Raw genomic sequence first — 27,853 nt, 5'->3', positions numbered from 1 at the left:
TGCTGTCATGTCTCTGATCTCTGCTGCTTCTTATCGGACAGCTGCAGCTTTCTATTGGATGCTTTCCACTGGATTTTACTGTTTTTTGGGCATTTTTTATTATTATTAAAGTTAAGTTAATGGATTTTTTACTCCTGCTGCACTGTAAGTAAACTGGTACCAACATGTATGCTGGAAGGAAAAGAAGAAAACCGGCACAGAAGGGGTAAGAGATGCTTATTTATATATATTATTTACTCATATATTTATCAACTACTGACACTGATTCTGGTCATTTAAAACACATTTTACTCCCTATTTAACCATTACAGCCTAATTAATAGCTATGTTGCATGTGCATCCTGCAGGTTTGCATGTATATCTGTATATTTGCATGTTTATCCCCCACAAAAAATCACATTGATAAAGAAAATAAGCCATTTTTAACACCACACATGCACACAGGCAGCATGCAAACATCATAAATATGTGATTTATTCAGTTTCAGTGCAGAAAAACATCATGTTTTGTTGAAAATGTTGATTATTTGCAGCTCAGTTAATGTATTTGTGCATATTTTTATTAAAACACACGCAAATTCACATGCTTAATCTGTCAAATACATATTTATTTCAATTAATTGATTATTTATTCACTCTATTATAAATAAATAATGAAAAATAACAATCACAGCTCAGTGTAACATCTTTAAAATGCTTCTTTTGTTTAAATATTAGTCCAAAAAGTCAAAGATATTCCAATTACTATGAGTTAAAAGGCTGAAAATCACTTAATTAATGACTCAGTTATCAAAAATAATTGGTTTCTTGTAATTATGCCAATTATTCTAGTACTGCAGCAGATAGTGTTAGCTTTCTACAGATCAATATGGTATCAATACAGGATTATGTGTCAGCCATGTCAAAACTACAGAGCAAAAGACAAGTTTATTCACATTTATTTATGAATTAAAGCTGGTTTATTGGTACCAAAAAGTCAGAATCATGAGTTTTTTAATGAAATGTGTGCTTGTAAAATGTTTAATTCAACATGAATCAATAGTAACTCACATCAAACCCTCGTCATGATGACTCATTCTTATAAATCACAGTCTTCCTCTCACGTCCAGAGTCAAACCGACTCCGGCCGAAGGCGCCAAGTCCAACCCGTCCAAACGCCACCGCGACCGCCTGAACTCGGAGCTGGACCGCCTGGCCAGCCTGCTGCCCTTCCCCGATGACGTCATCTCCAGCCTAGACAAACTGTCCATCCTCAGGCTCAGCGTCAGCTTCCTGCGCACCAAGAGCTTCTTCTCAGGTGAGATGTCGTTGATTTTTTTCAGGGTCTTTATCTCTCTTCCTTCCATCTGTCTTTCATTGCTTCCTTCCTTTCTTCCTTCTTTTTTTCCTTCTTTCTCTTCCTTTCTTCCTTCCATCTTTTCTTCCTGTCTTCTCTTTCTTCCTTCCTTCTTTCTCTTCCATTTCTTCCTTCCATCTGTCCTTTCTTCCTTAATTCTTTCTTTCTTTCCTGTCTTCTTTTCCTTCCTTCCTTCCTTCCTTCCTTCCATCTTTTCTTCCTGTCTTCTCTTCCTTCCTTCCTCCCTTCCTTCTGTCCTTCCTTCCTTCCATTTTTCTTTCCTGTCTTCTCTTCCTTCCTTCCATCTGTCCTTCCATCCTTCCTTCCTTCCTTCCTACCTTCCTTCCTTCCTTCCTTCCATCCTTCCTTCCTTCCTTCCTTCCATCCTTCCATCCTTCCATCCTTCCTTCCTTCCTTCCTTCCTTCCTTCCTTCCTTCCTTCCTTCCTTCCTTCCTTCCTTCCATCCTTCCTTCCTTTCTTCCATCTTTTTAATGGACCACATCAGATCAAATTGTTCTGTATATATTTGGCCCTTGACTGAAGATGAGTTTGAACCTCCTGGTTTAGAGGAAAGCTTTAAATTAAGAATCAGAAGCTGGTAAGAGTGAATCTATGCAGCTCGCCTGCTGCTAAAAACACCGAAATAGCTTTTTCACACCTCGCTCAAGACCTGCGGAAAACACCGAGGTGGAAACACAAAGAGAAATAAGGTCAGAGAGTTTTACTGGAGGCGACGCTGGAGTGTTGGAGACTCTGGAGAGGTTTAGCTGTGAAAAGGGAGTCTGAAAACGCCAGATTTAGGTCTGTAAATATGTATGAAAGAGAGGTTTGTAAATGTGCTGGAGTTGTGACATCACTTCCTGTTAGCTACGGAAAAAAACTACAACTCCCACGAGAAAAACTACAACTTTTAATCCATATTCCAAGTTATTTTTCAGCTTTTTATAGTCGAGTAAAACATCGAAGGCTTATGGGAAATGTACTTTGCTTAAAAAAGCTTGTGGATAAACAACTATATTAGATTATCTGGATTTGTGGTTATTAGCAGATTTACACACAAACGCACATATTTTGTTAATGAGGTTTTAACGTCGATCGTGCTGCTGGATCACATTTGACTCGTTTTAGAGAAAGTTTAGATGGAAAAACATTTATTAGGAGTCTCGAATCTGTCCAAAAACAACAAACAGCTTTCAGAAATCTACTTTTTTTCTTCTTTAATCAGCTTTTAAACACGTGACATTTATTTAAAACAGCCTTCATGACTGTTAAATTATGTCAGAAATGTGACAATATGCACTAAAACTGACTTTAATATTAATTAAATCTCATAAAACGTTCCTCCAGAAGGATCCAGCTGTTTTTATTTAGACGTAAAATACTAGAAGATGCAAATAAATGACAAAATCACTCAAATAAATGCTCACAGGTCAATGAATTGATTAGGCAGTAATATTTTAATAATCTATTCACTGTTGTGAGGCCATTTATTATCGCTGTACAAACTGGATCTCCTTATACAAAGTCTGATTTATTGTTTTATTTATTTTTAAATGGAGAACATTGTGTGTTTTTTAGCTTTTTTATTCCATATATCTTAATTTTGATTCATTTTCTTCTCTTTAAACTTGAATTTTTGGACTTTTTGTGCATAAAATACGTCCGATTGACAGCTGTGATTTAAAATATATAAGCACCAACTCACCAGCAGACCCAACTCCATCCTCTCAGATAACTGAACTGTGGTCGAACCGCATCATCATCGTAACGTCTTATAGGTCAGCTCCTCTCGCCTGTGGCTATGAGACGACCCCCCCCCCCCCCCCTCCTTGTCCCAAAGCCTCAGTGATGCAGTAACGTCGGCCTGAAGAGACGGCGGCGAGCAGGCAGGAGGAGGAGATGAAAGCCTCGGAGAATAAAAACACGGCGGGATAATCCACTCAGTTTACAGACCTTTTGAAGAAGGGGGAAAGGGGGAGAGACCCGAGCCCACTTTTCAACTTTTGACTCCTGAAACCTTCACAGAGGTTCTGTTTTCATCAGGATCAGGTTACATGAAGTTATGATAAGCGTAGCTCAGAAAAATTGTGAAATTTAGCTGGAAAAGTGAGAGTTTCCCTACAAAATGTGTGAAAATGTAAGTTTATAGTTATGAGCACGTGTAGCTAGGTCTCATAATAATTACGTTATCGACTTATCGTACAATAATTATCGTCATCATGTCTATTTATCGACTTATCGTACATTAACGTAATTGTCAACGTTATCATGTCTATATATCGACTTATCGTAAATAACGGAATTATCAACGTCATCATGTATATGTACCGACTTATCGTACAATAACAAAAATATATTTTATCGCGATTATTTCTGAGACAATATAACGTACAATAAAAGTAGTTATTGTGACAGGACTAGAAAAGTGACATGTTTCCGATTAAATGTGTGAAAGTGTACTTATGTCGTTATCAGCGTGTGTAGCTAGTTAGTAAAGTTGGGAAAGAGAGCTTCTAGTAAATGAAACCAAATTTTTTCACGACTTTAAAAAAACACATTTTTCACAAATTTTTTTACATTTTCAACATCGCGTCACATCTTAAATCTACCTAAAGTACATCTTAAAAGCCCTGCAACACTCCTCTTCATCTTCATCACTCTGTTATTAGCTTTTTTACGTACGTTTAACTGCTCAAATAAACCCACACAGCACATTAAATGACTTTATACGCACAATAATAATAGTTATAATAAATAATAAAGACCCTTTTTTGGCTTTTAATAATATGTAAAATAAATATTACAGCTTCTGTGAAACCCTTAAAATGACTGCAGCCTTAATTAATGTAATGTGTGTGTATTAACTCAGTTACATGTAATAAATCGTCACGTATGTTTCACGACATGTTGAGTTCAGTTCAGTGAATTCAGGGAAAACGTTGCTGCAGGGTTTGTTTGTTTTTTAATGTTTGGATCCGAGGTCTCAGCTGTTAGATGGTTTCATAAGGTTCAAAGGTCACAGGACTCAAAATGTTGTTGTTTTTTTTACTCTAATGATTTTGGATTTAATCATGCACACACACACACACACACACACACACACACACACACACACACACACACACACACACACACACAGACACACAGACCTAAAGACCCAAAAATCAGCATTTTACCACATGAGGACGCAGCTTTTGTTCCCATTTAGCTTTTCTTTAGTGTGAATTTTGTCCCCAAAAGACACACACACACACACACACACACACACACACACACACACACACACACACACACACACACACACACACACACACTCTTCTTTTTTTTGTGTGTGGAAGCTTTAAATCCTGGGAAACTGCTCTCATCAGATTGTTTGGAGGTTAAAAAATGTAAAAAATTGGCAAAAATTAGACAAAAAAACAGCAAATTAATATATATACTGTATAATTCTGTGAGTCTGTGATGCGTTCAGGATTCCTGGTAAAACACACACTCACCAAATAAACTTTATTTATGTGTGTGTTTGTGTGTGTGTGTGTGTGTGTGTTAACCCGCATCTGTGTGTGTCCATGTGAAGCCATCTGCCGAGCGCTTACAGCAGATTAATGCTTTACTTGTGTAATACGGCAGCGTCGTATGTTTACATTGTGTTGTTGTTGTGTGTGTGTGTGTGTGTGTGTGTGTGTGATATGATGCCAATAATCTGATATTTTATGGCTGACATCTGCTCAGTCGGGTTCATTTTCTTCAAAATATGAGCAACTATTACCTTTAAATTCAGCTATTAAAACAATATTAGAGACTAGAAATAGATTATATAGATTAGATCAGATTGTTTTCTTTTGGCTTTTTCAGTCGATCAACAACTATTTTCTTTGTCAATTAAATCATTTAGAGTCAAGAAAACAAGTTAAAACGCTTAATAATTAAATTTAGTCCTTAGACACACACATCACCTAAAGCTTTTAGAGCATTTTGAAGCTGATATTGTAAAGATATGATCATATTATGCTGCTTTTTTAATGTTTTCTATTCAAATTAATCATTCAAAGCACACAAACATACAAAAATGTCAAGAAAGAAATGTTTAAAAGCTTCTTTAATGTAAATATTTATATTAAGTCCTTAAACAAGCTCGAAACACAAAGCTTTGAGAGCATTTTGATGCTGATATTGTAAAGATATGATCATTAAAAGCTGCTTTGTTCATGTTTTCTATTCAAATTAATCATTTAAAGCACAAAAACATACATAATGGTGCATTAAACATGACTTTTTTATATCTATATTAATATTTAATTCCCTATATGAGGTTATTACAGTCAGCTGCATCATTAACTTCCATCTTTTTTCTCATTTTATAACTTTAAACGTGACGCTGACGTTCGGTTGCCGCTGCAGCGACTCAGACGACTGAAGATCGTCTGTTGTGATGTTTTTATCGGCTGTTGTTGTCCTCATCGCCCTGCGTTGTGCCAACAGAAATCTCTTCCTTCTCCTCCTCCTCCTCCTCCTCGGTCGCCTCAGGGTGTTTTTTCTTGCCGACGGCTCCCGTTCGTGACGTCAGGCCTCACAAAATATCCCCCCAACCCCCTTTCCAGATCTGAATTATTGATCGTCCACATGCTTTTTTTCCCCCTGCTTTCTCTTTTTGGCTGAAGTCAGGCCACAGGAGGCAAATTTTAAAGGAGCAGTGCGTAGAAATTAAAGGTGATCTAGTGGTGAACGGACAGAGCAGGAGTGAAATAAGTAGGTTTTAGTTCATTTTAATCAGCTGGAAATGAGAATTGTTGTGTTTAAGCCTACAGAAAAGAATCAGTTTGCTTCCTTTGCTCTCCAAAAATCAACCTGCAGAGATTTTTATAATGATAATAATGATACATTTATTTAATATAGCACCTTTCTTAGAAGTAAAATCAACTAAGTGCTTCACAAAGTACAAAAAAAATATTAAAAACTTGCAAACATTAGAAAATCAAATGTACATTTCGTATTTTTGTTGGTTTTATATCATTTGAAATGACATTTGTACCATTTTTTTTTAACCAAAAGTAAGACTGAATGCTCCTGAAAATGTCAAATGGTGTAACCACAAAATACATGATTCCCCAGATGAAATGTAATATTTAGAACAATTGTATTCAATTACCTTTATTTAATATAAAAAGTTATAATGTAAGATCATGCCAAACTAGTTGATATGGTGTTTTATTGAGAATTTAGTGTTTTTAAGCAAGTTGAATTATTTGGTACAAAGTTTTTATGGTTACACCACTTAGACATTTTTGCCATAATCCTCTAATATATTCTCTCAAAATGGATTAAAAGCAGACATTTGATGCTGGGTCCACAAAAAAAGAATGTGTGCAAGTTATTCATACGTTTATTTTCTACATTTTAACCTCTTTAAATTTAAACTAAACCACATGGACACAAAGAAACATCACTGACCAGAAAAACGTCTTCTTCTATTAACGTCTCCGCCATCATTTCATAAGAAAGCTCTTTGTTTGCTTCAGACTCGACTCGCTCAAACTGATTTTACCCCTGGGGTCAAAGGCACAGAGCCGGCCACACAGGTCAAAGGTCACAGAGACGCTCTTTGGGAAACACAGAGGGTCGTTTTCATCCGCCTGACTGTTACAGGAAATGTTTTAGTCACAATAACTGTCAATAAACTCAATGAAAAGACATTTTTTATCAGTTTATTACATCTTCTCGCCTTCTTTTTTAGGTGTTACTCCCTCCATCTTATTGCCTGTAAACATATTAATTAGTCTCTCAGCTCCCAGTGCAAATTATATCTAATATTACAACCTTAATTTCAGGAAAAAAGCAGAATATTGCACCATAAAGAATACCGTAATGTCTTGAATAAAAGAGCCTCTACAAAAGCTGTTTTTGGAAAATTTGGGACTTTCTATCTTAAGCTTCTTGTTCTCTTCTTGTCCTTTCTGGTCAATTTTGACTGGTTTGACACTTTATAAAGCATAAATATATAAATTATCACTCAAGTCTGTGTTAGACCTCTTTACTTATATCTTTATTCCAACTTATAACCACAAGTTTTACACAGATGTGCGGAAATTATGGTCAATAGGCCTCATTTAAGCTCATTTTTTCGATTAAAAAAGCAGAAATTATTAATTATTTTAACTAAATAAGAGATCAGAGGAAAATATGTTGATGGATTATCACATAATATATAATTTGCAGCAAATAATCCCACCTGTTGTCCTCCGAAAGCATAAAATACAACTTATCACCCAATTCAAGTAGGGTTGATTATACCTGCAAAGAATGTATTTAAGCAATTAGATGAAAGAAATCCATATTTCCAAAGGACAACAGAAGGGTTTCCTCTTCTGAGAAGTGAAATTCATTCTCTCTTTCTGTCTGTCGCTCCTCTCGGAAGCGTCAGGATGATTTTCTCTGGCGCTGATCATGTTTCAGAGCTCCTCATCCTCATCCTCGTCATCATCATCTGTGACAGCTGTAAAGTTTTTGGCTGCTTGACAGACAGTTCAGATCGCCTTCGGTCAAATAAAGATGTTTGGAGACTCTTTTAAGGGCTTCAAAAACACTTCTGCAGATTAAACTGAGCTATCAAAAGAAGAAGATCTGATCCTGTGAGCCTAATAAATGTAATTCCTGAGTAAAATATCGTCTTATATTCTAAAACTACAACAGCTACTTAAACTGGAAAGACTCTGTTGTTATTATCTGTAATCAAAGGAGATTGAATGTTCATCAGGAAGTCTTCAAGATGTTTACAACTATATAAAACTATTTGATTTTCTCTCTGTCTTTCTCTTTAGTGGCTCTGAAAAACCAGCTCGCCAACGGCACGAACAAGAGTAGCGATCACCATGACGACGGCAAGGCATCGGCATCGGCGGAGGGCCGCATCTCTGAGGGGGAACTGCTGCTACAGGTGATTAAAGTGCTTCTGTCCAGTCGTTCTTCACGTGTAGTTTTGCAGGACAGGAAGACAAATGGCTGATTTTAATAGACGAGTTTCATCCGATCACGATATAATTATTATTTATTATATCGGACGAATTAACACCACGATATCGTTGATTCAAACAAGATTTAATGCTCACATATGTGTTAATTAAAGCAGGATCAGGGCATTAACTTCCTTTCAACTATATGTTATTGATCGTCAGTTTCCTGCCATAAGCGCCTCTGATCTAATTGCAATTATTTTGCAGTTGCGTACGATTTGCGATGCTAAGGGGAATGACTTAGTTTTCATTTTCAGTGAAAAATGTATTAAAATTGTAGGCATACCAGTTCAAGAAGTCCGAAAACCAGTTAGCAATACAAGTTGATAAAAACGCATTTTTGCTATATTTTTCATGCGCAAACATCGTAGCAACATGTCCGCAGCTAGGCCTGTCACAAAAACGACATTTATTGGACGATATATTGTCTCAGAAATAATCGCGATAAACGATATTATTGTCATTTGAAGATAATTTTATACCACTGATATAATGATAATATATCTTCTTCTTAGCTACGTTATTGTACGATAAGTCGCTATATATACATGATGATGTTGATTATTAGTTGAGTGTACGACTGATTTAATGCCAATAAACAGGATTTTACTACAACGTTCACACTGATGACGTACGGAGCGGCCATGTTGGATTTTTAGGTCGGGGCTGTTGTTGTTTTTACGACTTTCTGAGACAGAAATCCGACTTCAGGAGACGTTCCAGTTGAAATGTCCAACTTTCCGACTTATGAATTATCTCAGTGTGATTTCCTGCTTATTCATCGCAGACTGACGTTAAACACAGATCTCTAATCAATCGATGGTATTGATCCCAGAGGAGTATCTGGGTCAGCGCTGCAGCGAGGAGTCGAGGATGAGCCGGTTAGGAAGGCAGCAGCTTCATCTCTGCTGCCATTACAGACACCGGCCCATGAATTATACAGAGCCGGTGAACACATCTATTATTGAAGAGAAGTGAAGAGGGACGGGGGTGTGTGTGTGTGTGTGTGTGTGTGCGTGTGTGTGTGTGTGTGTGTGTGTGTGTGTGTGTGTGTGTGTGTGTGTGTGTGTGTACGTGTGTGTACTAAAAGCATTTTAAGTATTCCTGGACGTTTTTTATGTGTACATCACCAAATCTTAAACAAGCCACTCATGTTTTCATATCATCCACTTTTAGACCAGTGAGTCGAGTGTGTGTACAGTACAGTGTGTGTGTGTGTGTACAGTGTGTGTGTGTGTCAAGTCAGATTTATTTAAGGCGCCCGATTATGATTACAATCTTTTTTTGGTGTTTTCTTTTGAGCAGCTGATTTGAGTCTAAATGTTTTGGGGGTAAAAACTGAGACGGGAGCAAACACACACACACACACACTCACACACACACACACACACACACACACACACACACACACACACACACACACACACACACACACACACTCACACACACACACACACACACACACACACACACACACACACACACACACACACACACACACACACACACACTGTGTATCCTGGCAGTATTTGTTGTCATTGTTGTTGTCATCTTCCAAGGAAACAAACACTGCTGCTCTCTCTCTTTCTCTCTTTCTCTCTCTCTCCGTCTCAAGAGAGAGAGAAAGAGAGAGATGTGTTTTCTGCAGACGGATGAATCTACAGTAAATATTTATACACAGCGTCTGTGTGTGTGTGTCTGTGTGTGTGTGTGTTGTACGATGCTGGGCGTGGCCACACTGATTTTAACATTTTCAAATCATTAAATTTACTGATTTATCCTGCTGTGAGTGATTGTAAAAACTATAAATAATTCATTTTATCGAGCCGATTGATAAATATATTATATGAATTTAAATTGGTTAAAATGTGAAAATAGTGAATTTTGAGAGAATATATTAGAGGATTATGGCAAAAATGTCTAAGTGGTGTAACCATAAAAACTTTCAACTTGCTTAAAAACACTAAATTCTCAATAAAACACCATATCAACTAGTTTGGCATGATCTTACATTATAACTTTTTATAATAAATAAAGGTAATGGAATACAATTTTTCTAAATATTACATTTAATCTGCTGAATCATCATTTTTATTCTTTTGTGGTTACACCATTTGACATTTTCAGGAGCATTCAGTCTTACCAACAAAAATACTAAATGTAGATTTTAACAAACCTGATGCTGATTTGAGGATTATTCATTTTTATTTATATGAATATTTAGATAGAAACTTCTTGTTGGCAGAGACTACAACGCTTTATAAAAAGAGCTTCAGTTCTTATATCTGTATACATTTAGCACAGTGATGAGAGATGAGGAGGAATTTGTTCATATTAAACTCTCATTATAGCACAGATGTTAACTGTATTTTAAAAAAACAAGCAAACAAGGGTTTGTATGTAAAGGAAAATCAGAGTTGTGCTTTCTCTTCCGGTCTCACTACAGTCTCCTAAATGTCAATAATTCATCAGTCTTGGTTTTCAGGCCTGATGCATATTTGACATCATTTAATGGGTTTTTCTATAAAAAAGGAAAACGTTTTAACACAAACAGCAGCAACATGAATGTTAGAAAACCATCTGAGCCCACATGTGGAAAAACAGGAGTGTCGACTGTATCATCATCATCCTCATCTTCATCAGCAGCAGCAGCAGCAGAGAGGTGTAGAGACGACTCTGTGTGTCATCACCTCCTCTCCGAACCCCGAGGCAGGAGAGGAGAGGAGGAGAGGAAGGAAGAGAGGAGAGAAGAGGGAGAGAGAGAGACAGAGGAGAGGAGAGGAGAGGAGAGAGGAGAGAGGAGGAGAGGAGAGATGATGGAGGTGTTAGTCATCCTGTAGTGACCTCCTTGTCCTTGCTCCTCCTCCTCCTCCCTATCTTCTTTTAAGTTTTGTGTTTTAGTCTCACATTATCACAAAACCCTGAAATAAGAAATGAATCTATAGTGTTTTTATTATTCTCTCTGCAGGCTCTGAACGGCTTCGTCCTGGTGGTGACGGCCGAGGGAATCGTCTTCTTCTGCTCTCGCACCATCCAGGATTACCTGGGCTTCCATCAGGTAAATCTCTGCCTCTGCTACTCGCTTATCTCTGTCTCCTCTGAGTTATCGGATACAGCAACCTGCTGTTTTTGGGTTTGACCAAATGTCACTGAGACTCCTGAAAAGATTCAAAAGTTTCCTCTCAAACTGGCTGATTTTTAGATTATAATTAGTAAAGCCTGTCCGATACTGGATTTTTGGGACCTGTGCCGATATCAGGGAGGAAAAAAATATCTCTATATGTTAGCTGATAATAACCTTCATTATGTATCTCTGTCACAAGCGTTTAAAATCCATATTTAAGGTATCATTATGAAAAAAATGTGCATCTGCAGGATATAATAGTAATAATAATAATAATCCAGTTTTCTCCTCTCTGTTAAATCATTCACTTTGGACACTTTCCTCTATTGTTTATAAACTGTACACAGAGTTTTTAATGTGTCTAATATCTGCAATATAAAGTCAGTAAAGGGGGGAAAGCAGTGAACGCCTCGTCCTCAGAGCCCCGACCGAGGATTGAATCAAACGCACATATGGAGCGAGAGCTTTAATCCAATTGGCTATTAACAAATTATCCAGAGTCTGTCTGACGCTCGCTGGACAAACGTGACGCCCTTAAATCTGACTTTATTTGAACTCTGCACACAAACACAAACCTTCTCATTTCTCCTCCTCCACTTGTCTAACAAACACACCTAAATCCACACTGAAGCTGCTCTCACTAGAGGAGGAGGAGGAGGAGGAGGGGAAAAACAGTGTTGTGACACCTGTGAAATAAGACAGACAAACTTAGACAGGAAAAGGAGGATGAAAAAGGAGGAATAAAAGAAGAAGTGAGGCCTATTACTCAGCAGTCAGCTTGTACAGATTGCGCAACAGTGGTTCATTAATTGTATAATTGTCTTGTGCTAAGCTACTAGAAGCCTCCTCTCCTCCCTCCATCCTCTCTACACCTCCTCTTTTCATTTCAAGCAGCACTTCTACCTGTCAAATTCCTCCTGGCTGACCCGGGTTTGACCCCCCCCCCCCCCGCTCTCTCTCTCTGGTGCCGAGCCAGGTCATGCTGGGTCTGGATCACAGATATCAGGGTCACGTCGAGTCTCTCTGGCACAGTTTCAGCCATTTGAACTAAACTATCGTCGACACTTGATTTCTTTTGGCTCCACTTCAAGGCAAACTGAATCAAACGGAGCATTCACCCTGAAGGAGATGTAGCTTTAATAAGATGTAGTTTAAATAAACAGACTTATAGATTTAGGAATAAAGACTCCAAGCTGCTCCTGAACCTCCTCTCTCTCTCTTTGTCTTTCTTTCTCTTTCTCTCTTTCTCCTGCCAGACTGACGTGATGCACCAGAGTGTGTTCGAGCTGATCCACACTGAGGACCAGCAGGAGTTTAGGAGGAACCTGCATTGGGCCCTGAACCCCCCCGCCGACCCCAGCGCAGGTCTGTAAGAAGGGAAACGTCACACAACTCACCTCTTAAATAGTCTGACATTAGCACCGGTTTAATCTGCAACTATTTTGATCATCAATTCATCATTTAAGTCATTTTTTGAGTGAGAATTCTTCTTCCCCCCATTTTACATCATTGTAAATTGAATAATGTTGTGTAATGAAGGAAGGAAGGAAGGAAGGAAGGAAGGAAGGAAGGAAGGAAGGATTGAAGGAAGGAAGGAAGGAAGGAAGGAAACACACAGAAAAAGATCCAGAGATGTTTTTTTTGTGCTTCTGAATCTGAGCTGAGGTCGTAAAAAAGGCGAGAAGAGGTGACCTTTTAAAGAAAACCTCCTGAGATGTGGTTTTGTATAAATTCTTCTAATAAAATGTTTCCTCTTCTGAGTGATTAAGCAGCTTCTTTTCTTAAACTCCTGTAACTTTTTATCGTTAAGTTATTAGTGTTATTTTACACACACACACACACACACACACACACACACACACACACACACACACACACACACACACACACACACCTGTCATTATGAATCAGAGTGAGCGTACAGAGGTCAACATAAAACATAATAAAACCGTAGTATAAATGTTTTTTATAAGGACTGAAGGAAAGATGGGAGGGAGGAAGGAAGGAAGGAAGGAAAAGAGGATATGAAGGAGGGTCTGAAGGAAGTAAAAAGAGGATAGGAAGGAAGGAAGGAAAGAAAGAAGGAAAAGAGGATATGAAGGAGGGACTGAAGGAAGTAAAAAGAAGACAGGATGGAAAGAATAAAGGAAGGAAGGAAGGAAGGAAGGAGGAGGATAGCAAGGAAAAGGGTATAGAAAGGAAGGAATGAAGGAAGGAAAGAGGGAAAAGAAGACAGGAAGGAAAGATGGAAGAATGGAAGGAAGGAAAATAAAACAGTAGTATAAATGTTTTGTCATCGCTCTCAGACGGTGAGTCCGTGTCCACCTCGTCCTGCCTGGTGAACTACGACCCCGAGCAGCTTCCACCTGAGAACTCGTCCTTTCTGGAGAGAGGCTTCATCTGTCGCTTCCGCTGCTTGCTGGACAACTCGTCCGGCTTCTTGGTGAGACCTGAAACCTTTTTATTTTCTATCACAATGAGAGGATAAAGTCTGGCGTGCCACATCTCAGAGTCCCTCAGGGATCAGAAGCCACCGTTTACTCCCGTAATCCGCCTTAAGAGAGTCGCAGGGTCGTGGGGAAAAAGGGCCTTAATCCTCCTCCCCTCCTCCTCCTCCTGCACCTCCTCCTCCTCCTCCTCCTCCTCCTCCTCCTCCTCCTCTAACTTGCTTAGTCAGGGTTGGTAGCTCCACACACCGACCACCACCGCTTACTCCCACTAACACAATGAGCTGCAGAGTAAAAGCATTTTATCGCTTATAGGGCATCAATCAATAGATAATAATCAATAAATGTCACTTATGAAGCTTCATGTGAGGCTCTTTCTGCTGTTTTCTGTCATTGTTAATGTGACTAATGCATTTATTTACCGTATTATAGAATAAATGTTATTACTGACGTCGTTTTATGAAGTAAAAGGTGTTAAAGTCATTTTCTGATGTGGGTCAGAGTAGCGAAAAGATGAAAGGAAGGAAGGTAGGAGGGAAGAAAGGGAGGAAGGAAGGAAAATAAGACAAGATGGTAGGATGGCAGGAAGGAGGGAAGGAAAACAATACAAGAAGGGAAGATGGAAGGAAGGAAGGAAGGAAGGAAGAAAGGAAGGAAGGAAGGAAGGAAGGAAGAAAAGATGGATAGGAAGGAAAGATAAAAGGAAGAAAGGAAGGAAGAGGGAAAGAAGAAAGAAAAGGAGGAAGGAAAGAAGGAAGGAGGGAAAAAGAAAAGAAGGAAAAGAAGACTGGAAGGAAGGAGGAGGATAGGAAGGAAAAGAGGATGGAAATGAAGTAAGGAGGGAAAAGAAGACAGGAAGGAAAGATGGAAGGAAGGAGTGAAGGAGTGAAGGAAGGAAGGCGGTCCGTTTCTGGCCCACGGGCTGCATGTTTCCCACCCTGTTCTAAAGAAACTTACACTTTTTAAACAAGAGAACATTTCATCTGTATTTATTTATTTATATTATATCATCAAGTGAAACAATCAGTGCAGAAGGTAAGAAGGTAAGACTTACACAGAGAGGTCAGAGGTCAAGGAGGTATCGAACCCCCCCCCCTGCATTTGCGTGAGCGGTAAGCTCAGGTTCCTGCTTGTGTCTACCGTTCGCTGTGGGCTTTGTTTCCTGTAATCCCTCCTGCTATTCAGAGCTAGATTCCTGACATCACTGCTGCTGCACCTTAAAACCCCAACAAGGTCAATTAACCGGGGGGGGGGGTCATCACACGAGAAGCCACTGGGTGAGAAGAGGAAGGTTTTCCCCTGTTGGTGGTTTGTTGATTAAAGGAAGGAAGGAAGGAAGGAAGGAAGGAAGGAAGGAAATAAAAGAGGATAGGAAGGAAAAGAAGGAAGGAAGGACAGAAGGAAGGAAGGAGGGAAAAGAAGACAAGATGGAAAGTAAGGAGGGAAGAAACAGAGGAAGGACAGATGGAAGGAAGGACGGAATGAAGGAAAGGAGGATAGGAAGGAAAGATGGAAGGAAGGAAGGAAAGACGGAATGAAGGACAGATGGAAGGAAAGATGAAAGGATGGAAGGAAGGAAGGAAAAGAGAATAGGAAGGAAAGATGGAAGGAAGGAAGGACGGAAGGAAGGAACGATGTAAGGATGGATGGAATGAAGGAAGGAAGGAAGTAAAATAAGACAGGAATGAAGGAAGGAAGGAGGGAAAAGAAGACAGGAAGGAAGGACGGTAAAGAGGATAGGAAGGAAAGACGGAAAGATGGAAAGATGCATGGAAGGAAGGAAGGAGGGAAGGAAAGAAAGAGGGAAAAGAACACAGGAAGGAAGGCAGGAAGGAAAGAAGGAGGAAAGGAAGGAAGGATGGATGTATTACAATCTTCAGTCCAAATCTATCAGACTGTTTTCTCAGTAATTTTGTCAGATCTTGAATATCAGTGTTGATCTGGTTCAGTGAGTCATGTGACCAGAGGAGAGAGACTCAGTGTTTACAGTGTTACTCTCTACATTCACCAGCAGGATAAATAAGACTAACGCAGCTCGACAGGGAGAAACAGAAACAGCACTCTAACGTCTCAGAGGAGAGAAGAGACGACGAAGAATCACAGACAGAGTAAAAAAAAAAAGATTCAGTCAAACACAAAGAGCTTTATATAGTCAGAACAAACAAATAAAGGAAAAGAAAAAGAAAAAACAATCATTCAAAATAGGAACTCAAGAAACTAGCTATCATAACTCAAGAATCGGCAACAAGGAAAGTAGAATAAAAAGGTAATAAATCAAAGAAATAGTTAATAAAAGATTAATACAATGTTTTGTTTAGTTTGCACACATTTAAATTACACAGCAGGGAGAGGCAGAACAATGTTAAAATTACACAATGTAGGAAGGAAGGAAGGAAAAGAGGACAGAAAGGAAAGATGGGAGGAAGGAAGGAAGGAAGGAAGGAAAAGAGGACATAAATGAAAGATGGAAGGAAGGAAGGAAGGAAGGAAAAGAGGACAGAAAGGAAAGATGGGAGGAAGGAAGGAAGGAAGGAAGGAAGGGAAAGAGGTTAGGAAGGAAGGAAGGAAAGAAAAAAGGAAAAGAAGACAGGAAGGAAAGATGTAAAGAATAAAGGAAGGAAGGAAGGAAGGGGGGAAGCAGAGATGGAAAAGAGGATAGAAAGGAAGGAAGGAAGGAAAAGGGTATAGAATGGAAGGAAAGAGGGAAAAGAAGATAGGAAGGAAAGATAGAAGAATGGAAGGAAGGAAAATAAAACAAGAAAGAAAGAAGGAAAGAAGGAAGGCGGCCCGGTTCAGGCCCACGGGCCGCATGTTTCCCACCCTGTTCTAAAGAAACTTCACTTTTTAAACAAGAGAACATTTCATCTGTATTTATTTATCATCTCATCAAGTGAAAGGTCAGAAGGTTCAGACTTTAAATCTTTCTCTCTAGACGCTGAACATCCAGGGTCGGCTCAAGTTCCTGCACGGTCAGAGCCGGCAGCAGTGCGACAGCGAGGGCGCCGCTCCTCCGCCTCAGCTCGCCCTGTTCGCCATCGCTACGCCCCTCCAACCTCCGGCCATCCTGGAGATCAGGACCAGGAACATGATCTTCAGGACCAAACACAAGCTGGACTTCACCCCCATGTCCTGCGACGCTAAGTACGACTTTTAACCTTTGTGTCGTCCTGTCTGTTTTGACTGTTCCTTCTTTCCTCCCTTCCTTCCTTCCGTCTGTCCTTCCTCCCTCCTTCCTTCTCTCTTTCTTTCCTTCCTCTCTCTTTCCTCCCTTCCTTCTTTCCTTCCTCCATCCCCCTTTCTTCCTTCCTTCTGTCCTTCCTTCCTCTCTCCTTCTTTCCTTCCTCCCTCCCTCCTTTTTTCCTTCCCTTTTTCCTTTCCTTCCTCCCTTCCTCCCTCCCTCCTTCTCTCTTTCTTTCATCCCCCCTACCTTCCTCCCTTCCTTCTTTCCTCTGTCTTTCTTTCCTTTCTCCCTCCCTCCCTTCCTCTTTTCCTTCCTCCCTCCCTCCCTTCTTCTTTCTTTCCTCCCTGCCTCCTACCTTCCTTCTTTCCTCCGTCCTTCCTCCCTTCCCTCTTTCCTTTCCTCCTTTCCTTCCTTCTTCCATCCTCCCTTCCTTCCTTCCTCCCTCGCTCCTTTCCTTCCTTCTTCCTCCCTACCGTCCTTCCTTCCTCCCTTCCTTCCTTCCTTCCTTGACTCGAGGACAACAGGAGGGTTAAAGAAGTGTTGCAGTAATAATAATGAGTTGTAGTGAGAGTGTAACTCTCTGTTTGTGTTTTTTTTAGGGGTAAAATTGTGCTTGGCTACACGGAGGCGGAGCTGAGAGTGCGAGGTTCAGGATACCAGTTCATCCACGCTGCCGACATGCTGTACTGCGCCGAAAACCACGTGCGAAGTAAGTCTCAGCTGTTGGGCGGTCCGTCGTTCACACAGCATCGCCTCATGGTTAGCGAGGCGTGACCCCACACTGGAAGGTTACTGGTGCAAATCACTGCAGCAACCGGAGCTATAAAAAAAAATGTAGGTTAAATAGTCTGTGCATCAATAACAACTGCAAGAGGAGCTGCAGCTGCTTTAAAAAGAGCTTTACTGTGAAGCTCCTTTAGTGGAAATAATAGAAGAAGAGAAACGTGCACCAGGAGATACAGACTATTTAACAACTAAGCAGAGGAGGAGGAAGAGAAATGCTCATGAAAAACAAGAGTGTATGTAGTATATGTGCCTTGAAATTGTAAAATTGAAGCTTGCAGTTGGTTTATACTTTAATAGAAATGATAAAAATCTGTTTAGAAAACTAGTATGTGTGATATTAATGATCAGAGAAAGCAAGAATGTATCACCTCATCTTAATAGGGGCAACGTATCCTGGTGGAGATACAAAATAAAGATGTAAATGAGATAACTAGTAACATCAAATTATGTTTTTTTACATCTCATTTTCCACTCCTTCCTGTTAGTTGCTGCCTGTAAAGGTTAAAAACACACAATGAAAACTCTTGCTCCCTTTTTTTTAACATAAATATTTATTTTATTCATGAATGTGCTTTTTTTTTTTAGGAAAAGCTGACACAGCAGATGCCTGAAAATCACTAGAAAGTCTGTTTTTTGGTCTGGACACGCTGAGCTGTTTATGACATCGAGCTGATTTATTTAGTTTTCATATAACAAAATGTCACGTGTGCAGATTTAAACCACTCTAGTAGAAGTCTGTTGACCTCAGTCTCATGTTTGCACAACGTTACATCTGTAACGCACGCAGCAAACAAACAAACAAACACTCAACTCTGTGTGTGTGTGTGTGTGTGTGTGTGTGTTGATGGAGGAAATCTCCGAGCGAGAGTGTCCTACTTAGCTCGTGTACCGGATGACCCGGTTAGCCGTAACCATGGTGCCCTCAACGCCCGCATCACTGCGATCAGACACACACATAAACACACACACATAAACACACACACACACAAACACACACACACACACACACACACACACACATACACACACATACACACAGTGTAAACATGTAGTCATGCATACAGAAAGGGGGAATACATGCATATGCATTTGGAAACATGTAACATAGAGATACGTACATGTTCAACGCGCTCTAATGCACGCACAGATGGGAGGGCAGGTCCCATAATACACACACACACACACACACACACAGACACAGAAACAATCCAAATAAATCCACATTATAGTAACATATGACGGCATTTTCCACATATCACTCTGATGAATATATATTAATGATAAAGGCTGTGTGTGTGTGTGTGTGTGTGTGTGTGTGTGTGTGTTGGGACGCAGACAGTGTGTGCAAACAGGACTCGCTAACATATGTATGCTCTCCAAAGTGAACATCAGTGTGTAACCTCCGTCACCGCAGCACACCAGACTGAGCAGACTCAGTGTGTGTGTGTGTGTGTGTGTGGTGGGCGTGCAGAGCCTTAAACATCTCTCTCTCTCTCTCTCTCTCTCTCTCTCTCTCTCTCTCTCTCTCTCTCTCTCTCTCTCTCCTCTCCCTCAGTGATAAAGACGGGCGAGAGCGGCCTCACCGTCTTCAGGTTGCTCGCTAAGGACAACCGGTGGAAGTGGGTCCAAGCCAACGCCCGACTCGTCTACAAGAACGGAAAGCCTGATTACATCATCGCCACGCAGAGGCCGCTGGTGTGAGTGGACAACGACAAAGTTTTACCTTAATGTGTAGGGTTCAATGTGGTTAGAACACAAACATCTTGTAGCATAATCTTGGTTAAAACAACCAGATTAAATGTAAATACAGTTGATTATCTCCTCTAATCCTCCATCACATGCACATAGCACATTACTTACTGCAGGACCAAACCCCCTACATGCCCTGTGCATTCCTCCATCACATGCACACATGATTTTTAGAAGAGATTATGTTTATTTTACTCAACATTCGTGTTTTTTGAAGGAGTGCCCTGGTGGTGGAGTGAGTTAGAGCTCATGCCACATAATCACAGCGTCTATGGTGTCATGCTGCAGGTTATATCCCTCCAAAATGTGGTTTTTTAAAATTATATTAGTTTGCCTGCACGTCTGCTTATGACAAAACAAAATGTTTATATTTATGTTTGTTTACACTTGATACACTTTGTATAAATTACCCTAAATTCCCAGTTAATTCCCATAAATTCTCATAATTCTATAACTATTTGCAACCCTAATTATGTGTTAATTTAATCTCCTCTACTGTGTGTGTTTCCGTAGTGATGAAGAAGGAGGGGAACACCTGAGGAAGAGATCTATGCACCTTCCCTTCACCTTCACCACCGGAGAGGCGCTGCTCTACCACACAGGTTACCCGCTTCACGGCTTCCCCGATTCCTTCCAGGGCAAAGCCAAAGGCAGCAAGTCTAAGAAGGGCAAACTAGACAAGAGCTCCTCAGACGACCTGGACCCCAAATCCCTGCTGGGAGCGCTGATGAGCCAAGATGAGTCGGTGTACGTCTGCCAGCCGGACATGGAGCCGAAGATGTCTTACCACAGCAGCCTTTTCAGCGAGCAGCAGCAGCAAGGTGAGAGCGGTGGTTTCGGCAGCTTGTTAAGCGGCAACGGCTGGCATATCACGTCTAACGGCGAGACGGGGAGATGCAACAGCAGCACCAGCACCAGCAAAACGTCCGGCTACGACCCGCTGCTCGCCACGCTGGACTCTCTGTCGCTGGATGGAGACGAAACGTGCTCCAACAGCGAGCTCTTCAGCGCTTTGGAGAACCTGGGGCTGAACGCTGAAGATCTGGAGCTGCTTCTTCTAGACGAGAGGATGATTCAGGTGGAGCTGGACAACAACCACATCCCGACACTTAGCGACCTTCTCACCAACAACGAAATCCTCTCCTACATCCACGACTCATTGGACGGTTCCAACGAGAGCAAAGGAGAGGAACCAGACTCAGCCCAAAGTGCCAGCCAGCAGCTTCCTCCCAGCAGCAGGCAGCCCATCGTGCAGCTGTCACAACAAATGCAGCAACACATCGGCGCAGGTGAGCCGGTGCTGAAAGCTCAGCCATCCGTCTCCCAGGACGCCAACATCCTGCCCGGGATTCCTAACGGTCACTGGGTGGTCACGACTGAGAACATCCGTCACCCCAACAACCACCACGTCCATCACCACCCGCAGACAGCAGCAGCGGCAGCGAAGGCGTCTCAGGTGAACGGGGAACATAAACACCTGAACTCACAGCAGTGGCAGCAGGTGAGCAGCCAGAACACTTCGATACCCAACTTCCAGAACCAGCTCGGACTTACAAACGGAGCCTACATCCCAAACGGACACACCGCCTTCCCCCATACAGCAGACTACAACATCTCCAACACGCCAGTTAACGGTGTGTCCATCCCTGACGTTTGTCACTACCAGAGTTTTGTCGCCAATCACCAGAAACACCAACACCACCACCAGCAGCAGCAGCAGCAGCAGCAGCAGCAGCAGCAGGCTCAGGTTGCATCGTCTTGTTTGCCCAGTCAGAGCTCTGCTGCACTGGAGCTGGAGCAGCTACTGGCTCTGTCGCAGCCGCAGCACAGCCTGCCATCATTAGAGGCCTACGACATGTTCAACAGCACCATGCAGGATAGCGCTCACAGCAAGGTAAAGTCATATTATTAGTTATTATGATACATATCAGTGAAGTTTCTGTTCAAAGTTTCATGACTTCCAGCCTCCAGAGTCTATAAACCAGGGGTCAGCCATTGGGGTCAATGATGGGCCAGTTTTTTTAAGGAGGTAACACAGGTTTATATGTTTATATCTTTTTTTACAACACAGTTAAAGATTGAGTCTAAAAAGGGATAAAATGGCATCAACGCAGCATTTCTCCTCCACTGCCAACTTTAATTTCTGGAAGGTTTATTAGACTTAAGATAGCATGATAGTTTTAATGCCTCTGCTGGTGTGTGAGGGCAACAAGTATATATAACAATATTTGGGATCTACGGGAGCTTTGGGTTTATTTTGTTATTTGTAGATTGGTGAAAAACGATGAAAGTCAGAATTTATCCGCCATTTGCCCTTCCTCTGCTTTTTAAGGCTTTGGTCAAAATGATGATGATTTTCCTCAGTATTATCAATCTCATACAGAGAGGACTGTGCTGTTTGTGCTGTTTGTAAAAGTACAAATTGGCAACGTGACGTGTGTGGTTATAATTTTAGTTTTAATATGAGTCCAACTGCTAATTTACATAATATTCATATGCCATGCAAAATACACACATTCCCTCTCTCTGCAAATTAGAAAAGGTAAATATTTAAGTCTAAAAGCCAACAGCAATGTATTAACCAGATTAAAACTGTCATGCATGTATATTTTAATGGATATTGGACATTTTTAAGTAGAAGATAACTAACTATCACTTCTAAATGATCCCTAAATTACACATAATTAATCAAATGTAGACACAATTGCAAATCTTAAAGTGAAACAGTGATTTTCCAGAGATTATAAAATCAAAGTCCCATGAAAATATGTACAAATCTTATGAGATAGGTGAGTAATACCCCTCCTCCTCCTTCCCTCCTCTCCTTATCCTAAAAACCTTCTGCCTCATGTCAGTCCTATTCTATCCGCTCCACTCTTAACCGTCTCAAAACGACAAAAGCTGCCAGCTCGCCTTAAAACTGTTTGGTCTGGGAGCCACATTTCTTGATCCGAGCCTCCATTGACGAGGCCCCTGAAGTTGCCCTGAAATATCAGCGAACGTCAACAAATACCGAGGACAGAGAGAGAGTGAGACGCAGAAATCTTAGGAAGGCAAACCCCTCTCGACCCCTGGCGCTGTTCTCTTTCACTGTCATGGAAATGGATTTTTTTTCCAAGTCAGCACACAAGAGGCCTCGGGGGTCGGCGTGGATCTCAGTGTAAACTGTGATGATGCGACCGGACACGCCATGTAAATAAGACAAGGGGGGCGGAGGGGTGGTGGTGGTGTTGGGGGGGGGGGGGGGGGTCAGAGCAACAAAGTCTGAAAATAGAGTCGACTACAATCTATAGCAGCGGAGTAGAGGAGGAGAGTTTAAGGAATGGAGGTTTTGTTGTTCGATGCTCAGGAGTTTAGATTAATTACAGCAGTTTGCTTTTAAACCAGGCAGCCACACAAGCATTAAATCACTTCGCCCACATATTAACAGAGTCCTTAAAATGTCTTAAAATGTCCCGTAAAGCCTGAAGCATGAAATTCAGGGTTCCCATTAGCGATGTGCATGGGCTCTAGTCGGTGGGTGTAACTGATGAGTAATCGAATATTCGCTGCATGCCAACATTCACAGGGGCTAAAAAGATAATCTGTCAAAATCACTTTCAATATTCATAACAAATAACAAGCTTTAACTGCACAAACTTGTATTTATTTAACTGCCTTCATTTATTCACAGAAACACATGAATTAAAATCTTACAAGTTTACAGTCCCCAAAAAATATAACTGTGGATTTTTTTTTTCTCCCCGTCATAAACAACGCTGAGCAGATACAATCATGTTAGCAATGAGAGACGTAACATTAGTTTTTCTCTGAGACTTTTGTTCAGCAGACAGCAGCTTTTTGTCCATGTGAAACCACGATAGCTCAACTCTGCTCCACATGTTTCACACCTGACAACATTATCCTTTACTTTCTGGAAGGTTTTAAACCACGCTGGACTTTTGTGTGGATTCGTCTTTATCATGTTCCCTCCAGTCAGCTAGCTAGCAGTAACTGAGGGCAGGAATAAAAATTCACTCCATCAGCTCCTCCTAGTGGCTGGAAGTGAGAATTGCTCTGCAGTAGTTGTTAATGAAGCCTTCATACTAAACCTCTCAACCTTTCATTAAAGTTTTTAAATGAAAAAAACAAAACAACCACAGCACAAAAATCTACTTTAAATCCTGCGAACGACTATTCGATTATTCGGTTTTAATGACACATCTCTAGTTCCCACTCGTCCTGGAAAACCTGGAAAACCTGGAAAATGATTGACCAATTTTCCAATCATGGACAGAAACATAAAAAGTAAAATATCCTGGAGAACTATTTCTCCTTTGTCTGCTTCTCTCTGCCCTGTGAGTGAATGCAAACAGTTTAGACGGTTTGTACAGTCTGTTCAACATGGCCACAAAAAACTGGGATGAACATAAAAGCACGTAGCAGGAGCTCCACAGAAAAAAATTCCCATCGTAAAAACATAACGAGGTTAACGAGACCTCGCTAATCAGTGCTGCCAAATGTAAAATCTGAGGCAGCATATAAAGCAGGAATGTCTCTCACACAAATGGCACTTTGGGTTTTATTTTTCCCAAGAACAAGGAAAGCATTGTTATACAAACAAAACCCGGCTAAAAAGTAACAAATGTTGCAGTTTAATCACACTCGGATGCAAAGAACATTATGATGTTTGTTCAGTAGTAATTAAAACCAATGTCCAGCATTTGGTTGTTGTGTTTTCGAGCGTGAAGAGCATCGCTGGTGTTTCAGAGTGGAAAAACAAACTGGGGGGAAGAATAACAAAGGAGATATATAATGAAAAATATGAGAGAAAGCAAAGCAAAAAAAAAGAGAAAGAGAGGCAGTAGTGAGAAAAAGAGTACAATAATGAATAGAATAAGGTCGGGACGGGACCGGAGATGGTCCGACCCCGGCAGGCATCCATTCATTCCCCCCCCCCCCCCCCCCGCCTCATTCAGCCTCCACTGTTATTCTTCAGGGTCAGCGACTGTCGCTGAAAGAAAAATACTGGCAGGCTGGCCAGTCAAGCATGAGCAGTGCTGACCTACAATTTGACTGTCATCATCATTACCTAATGCTGTGAATGCAGGCAGGAGGAGGAGGAGGAGGAGGCAGCGAGAGACTCTGAGAGGGAAGCCGGACTCTCTACTGTGGTTTGATTCACTGTCATTTTATTCAGAGCGTCTGAAAGTAAAAATAGAAAGTCTAAATAGGAAGAAATAACATATAATGATGAAAAAAATCTGTTTATTTCAATTATGACGCATACAAAAGCAGCAGCTGTACTTGCAAAGGTTTTATAATATCCAACTATTGAAGACTGATGGCTCTAATGGCTACAATAATAAAATAAGATTTAAATCATTATTGCTATGTTATATTTTCATGTCTTAGGTAAAATAGGACATGATATTGTGTGATAGGAGATGTTTAGTTGTGTAAAAGCTAAAAAATACACTCTCTCTGCTCTCTGAAACATGAATCAAGGTTTAATCACATTTATTGATCAGTCAGATCGACTATTGATGCTTTCTAAACAGATCTGTGGTTCAACATTTGGTATAGACACTTTTTAAACCTACAGTATAAACTATAATATATGAGAAATGGTAATAATTTCCGCAGTAAAGAGACGACTGTGTGACAAACTGCAGACATGACACTTTGTATGACTAATGCCACTCAGAGTAGATTAACAGCAAGCTTTTCTAATCGTCGGATATTCACAGCACCATAATGCACAGTGGCTCGAGTGTGGTCGAGTCTCACATCAGCTGAACAAAGCCGCTGCTTGTGCTTAAAAAATCATGTGCTTCGTCAGTGACATCAGCAAATATATCTGAAGTCGAGTCAGAGCTGTGATTCCTGTTAACCTTTTACATACTGTTCATATTCTGACTCATAATTAGTCTCTACACCAATTCACATTTATAAATTCCCCTTTAGTCGTTAATTAAGAGTGTAATCTATTGATTTATGGGGAAAAGACATTTAAAATCACTATTTTATGGAATATAAAGCATACAGCAACATGTTTGAATGCTGATTTTTGACTTTTGTAATAAAAACAAGTCAAATTTGGACATTTTCATACAAGGAAATGTGTATCAGCTGCACAAAAACTTAAAAAAAATATGTGTTTTATCAATAGACTGTATATAAGAAATGGACGTAACATCCGTGACGTCACCCATTGGTTTGTGGACTGCTCGGAGGCCAATAGTATCGGATCTGAGCAGCGCCATATTGAACATTTCAGGTGCATGCCGGAAAAAACTAACACGGATTCTACTTATATGGGCATCAGGAGGAGCATGAGGCGCCCTCCTGAACCTGTGAACCAATCAACCTGTCAATCACGACGTAGCCACGCCCTAATGCATACCCTGCTTTATCGTCACATATAAAATCAGGGAGGCCAAAATGTCCCAAATGAACATCATACTGCATTGAAGAAGGCTTTAAACTAGCGATTGAGACCATAAACACATTTTGAAAACGTTTACTGAGGTTATAAATCAAGTGAGAAGTTGGTGAATTCTCCATTGACTTGTATAGAGACGGAAGTCCTTTTGACACCAAAACGGTCGCCCCCTGGTGGCCTTTTGATAGAATGCAGTTTTAAGTTACTTCCGCGTTGGCCTCATTTCAGAGGACCGGAACTCCCCGCCTGGTTTTATCTCAATTTTGTTATATTCAGTGTGACATTAGGAAAAGTCCACCTAGAGGAAATGAGTATTGGGTGTTTTTACAGCTCTTAAATGTAAAAAATTGGTAAAATTTTACTCTGAACTGTTTGTAAGAGAGCACATAAGTGCGTTTCTTCCAGACATCGTTATCATAAGATCCCCTGCTGCACATTTTAGATATTTTAAACCAAAAAAATATATATAATCAATACATTTAATCAGTTATTGACAGGAAAATTGTGTGTTGTGCTGCAGCCTGTAGCTCCTTTTGAGACTTTTCATCTTCTAATCTTTAAATGCTGATGTGGTGCAGAAGCTTAAAAAGTACGCTGTTATAGATTTAATTCAGTCTTAATATGAAAAATGCAGCTTTATAAAGGTTTAAGTGTCAATAAACTGATATTTGCGTTAACTCTGAGTCACATTAATGGCTAAAATGTGACAAAGAAGAAGCAGAAGAAGTGTTATTTTCTTCAGTTCGGGGGTCAGTAAGAGGATCTCACTGCAGGGGATTACAGTGGCAGTGTGATGTAAGTCATCACCACAACAGAAACTCCTCCCTTCTTTCTTCTTTCTACACTTCTTCCCTCTCTCTCTCTCTCTCTCCCTCTCTTCTCTCTCTGCCCACTATACATCTGCTGCTCACTGCCTGACCTGCTTCATGTGATTAAGGTCAACGCTGAGTCCAAAACTACCAAACGTAACAAAATAACATTAAACAGTGGTCATGATTTTAGACAGATGTGAACTTTAAACATCTGTATCTTTGTTTAACCTTCATGTCGTCCTCCCGGGTCATATTGACCCCGTCTGTTTTTACTGTTGCTTCTTTCCTCCCTTCCTTCCTTCTGTCCTTCCTTCCCTCCCTCCCTTCTTCTATCTTTCTTTCCTCCCTTCCTCTTTTTCTTTCTCCCTCCCTCCCTCCTTCCTTCCTTCCTTCTTTCTTTCCTCCGTCCTTCCTCACTTTCCTTGCTTCCTTCCTTCTTTCCTTCCTCCCTCCTTTCCTTCCTCCCTCCTTTCCTTCCTTCTTCCTCCCTTCCTCCCTCCTTTCCTTCCTTCTTCCTCCCTTCCTTCCTTCCTTCCTTCCTTCTTTCCTCCCTCCTTTCCTTCCTTCTTCCTCCCTTCCTCCCTCCTTTCCTTCCTTCTTCCTCCCTTCCTCCCTCCTTTCCTTCCTTCTTTCTCCCTTCTTTCCTCCTTTCCTCCCTCCCTTCCTTCCTTGACTCAAGGACAACAGGAGGGTTTTCTGAGTTGCTAAAACAAGCAGTAATAGTGATAAAAATAGATTAAAAAAGATAAAATTGTAGTGTTGTTCTCCTTTAAACGTGACCACTCTGTTTGTTTTCTCAGTTGGAGAACGGCTGCCTCCTCAGTGCCACTAACGCAGCGTACATCAGGACTTGTCTAATGCCCAACGGAGACGGCGTGGCAACGGACAACATGGTGCCTGACGGACTCACCGCCCTGCAGGACCCGCAGAAATCTGGATTTTTCCTCTAAAGGTGGACGATGGATGAGAATCAGAAGAGAAGGT

The 27,853-nt window shown here is 40.8% G+C and overlaps 1 protein-coding gene across 1 annotated transcript; it reads left to right on the top strand.

Moving 5' to 3' along the window:
• The first annotated feature begins 158 nt into the window (after nt 1–158).
• On the top strand, nt 159–27,819 carry ahr1b (aryl hydrocarbon receptor 1b). Its single transcript, XM_062445539.1, has 12 exons — nt 159–205; nt 1,109–1,296; nt 8,155–8,270; nt 11,315–11,404; nt 12,727–12,835; nt 13,777–13,913; nt 16,850–17,058; nt 17,698–17,807; nt 19,440–19,581; nt 20,147–21,021; nt 21,070–21,527; nt 27,670–27,819. The coding sequence occupies exons 1-12, from the start codon at nt 165–167 to the stop codon at nt 27,817–27,819; spliced, it is 2,625 nt and encodes an 874-aa protein (XP_062301523.1). The 5' UTR covers nt 159–164.
• The last annotated feature ends 34 nt before the right edge of the window (nt 27,820–27,853 follow it).

This window comes from Scomber scombrus, chromosome 24 (genome assembly GCF_963691925.1).
Source record: "Scomber scombrus chromosome 24, fScoSco1.1, whole genome shotgun sequence".
Classification (NCBI taxonomy): Eukaryota; Metazoa; Chordata; class Actinopteri; order Scombriformes; family Scombridae; genus Scomber; species Scomber scombrus.
Note: the sequence above shows the minus strand (reverse complement) of the source record. Positions and strands in the feature narration are given on the sequence as shown.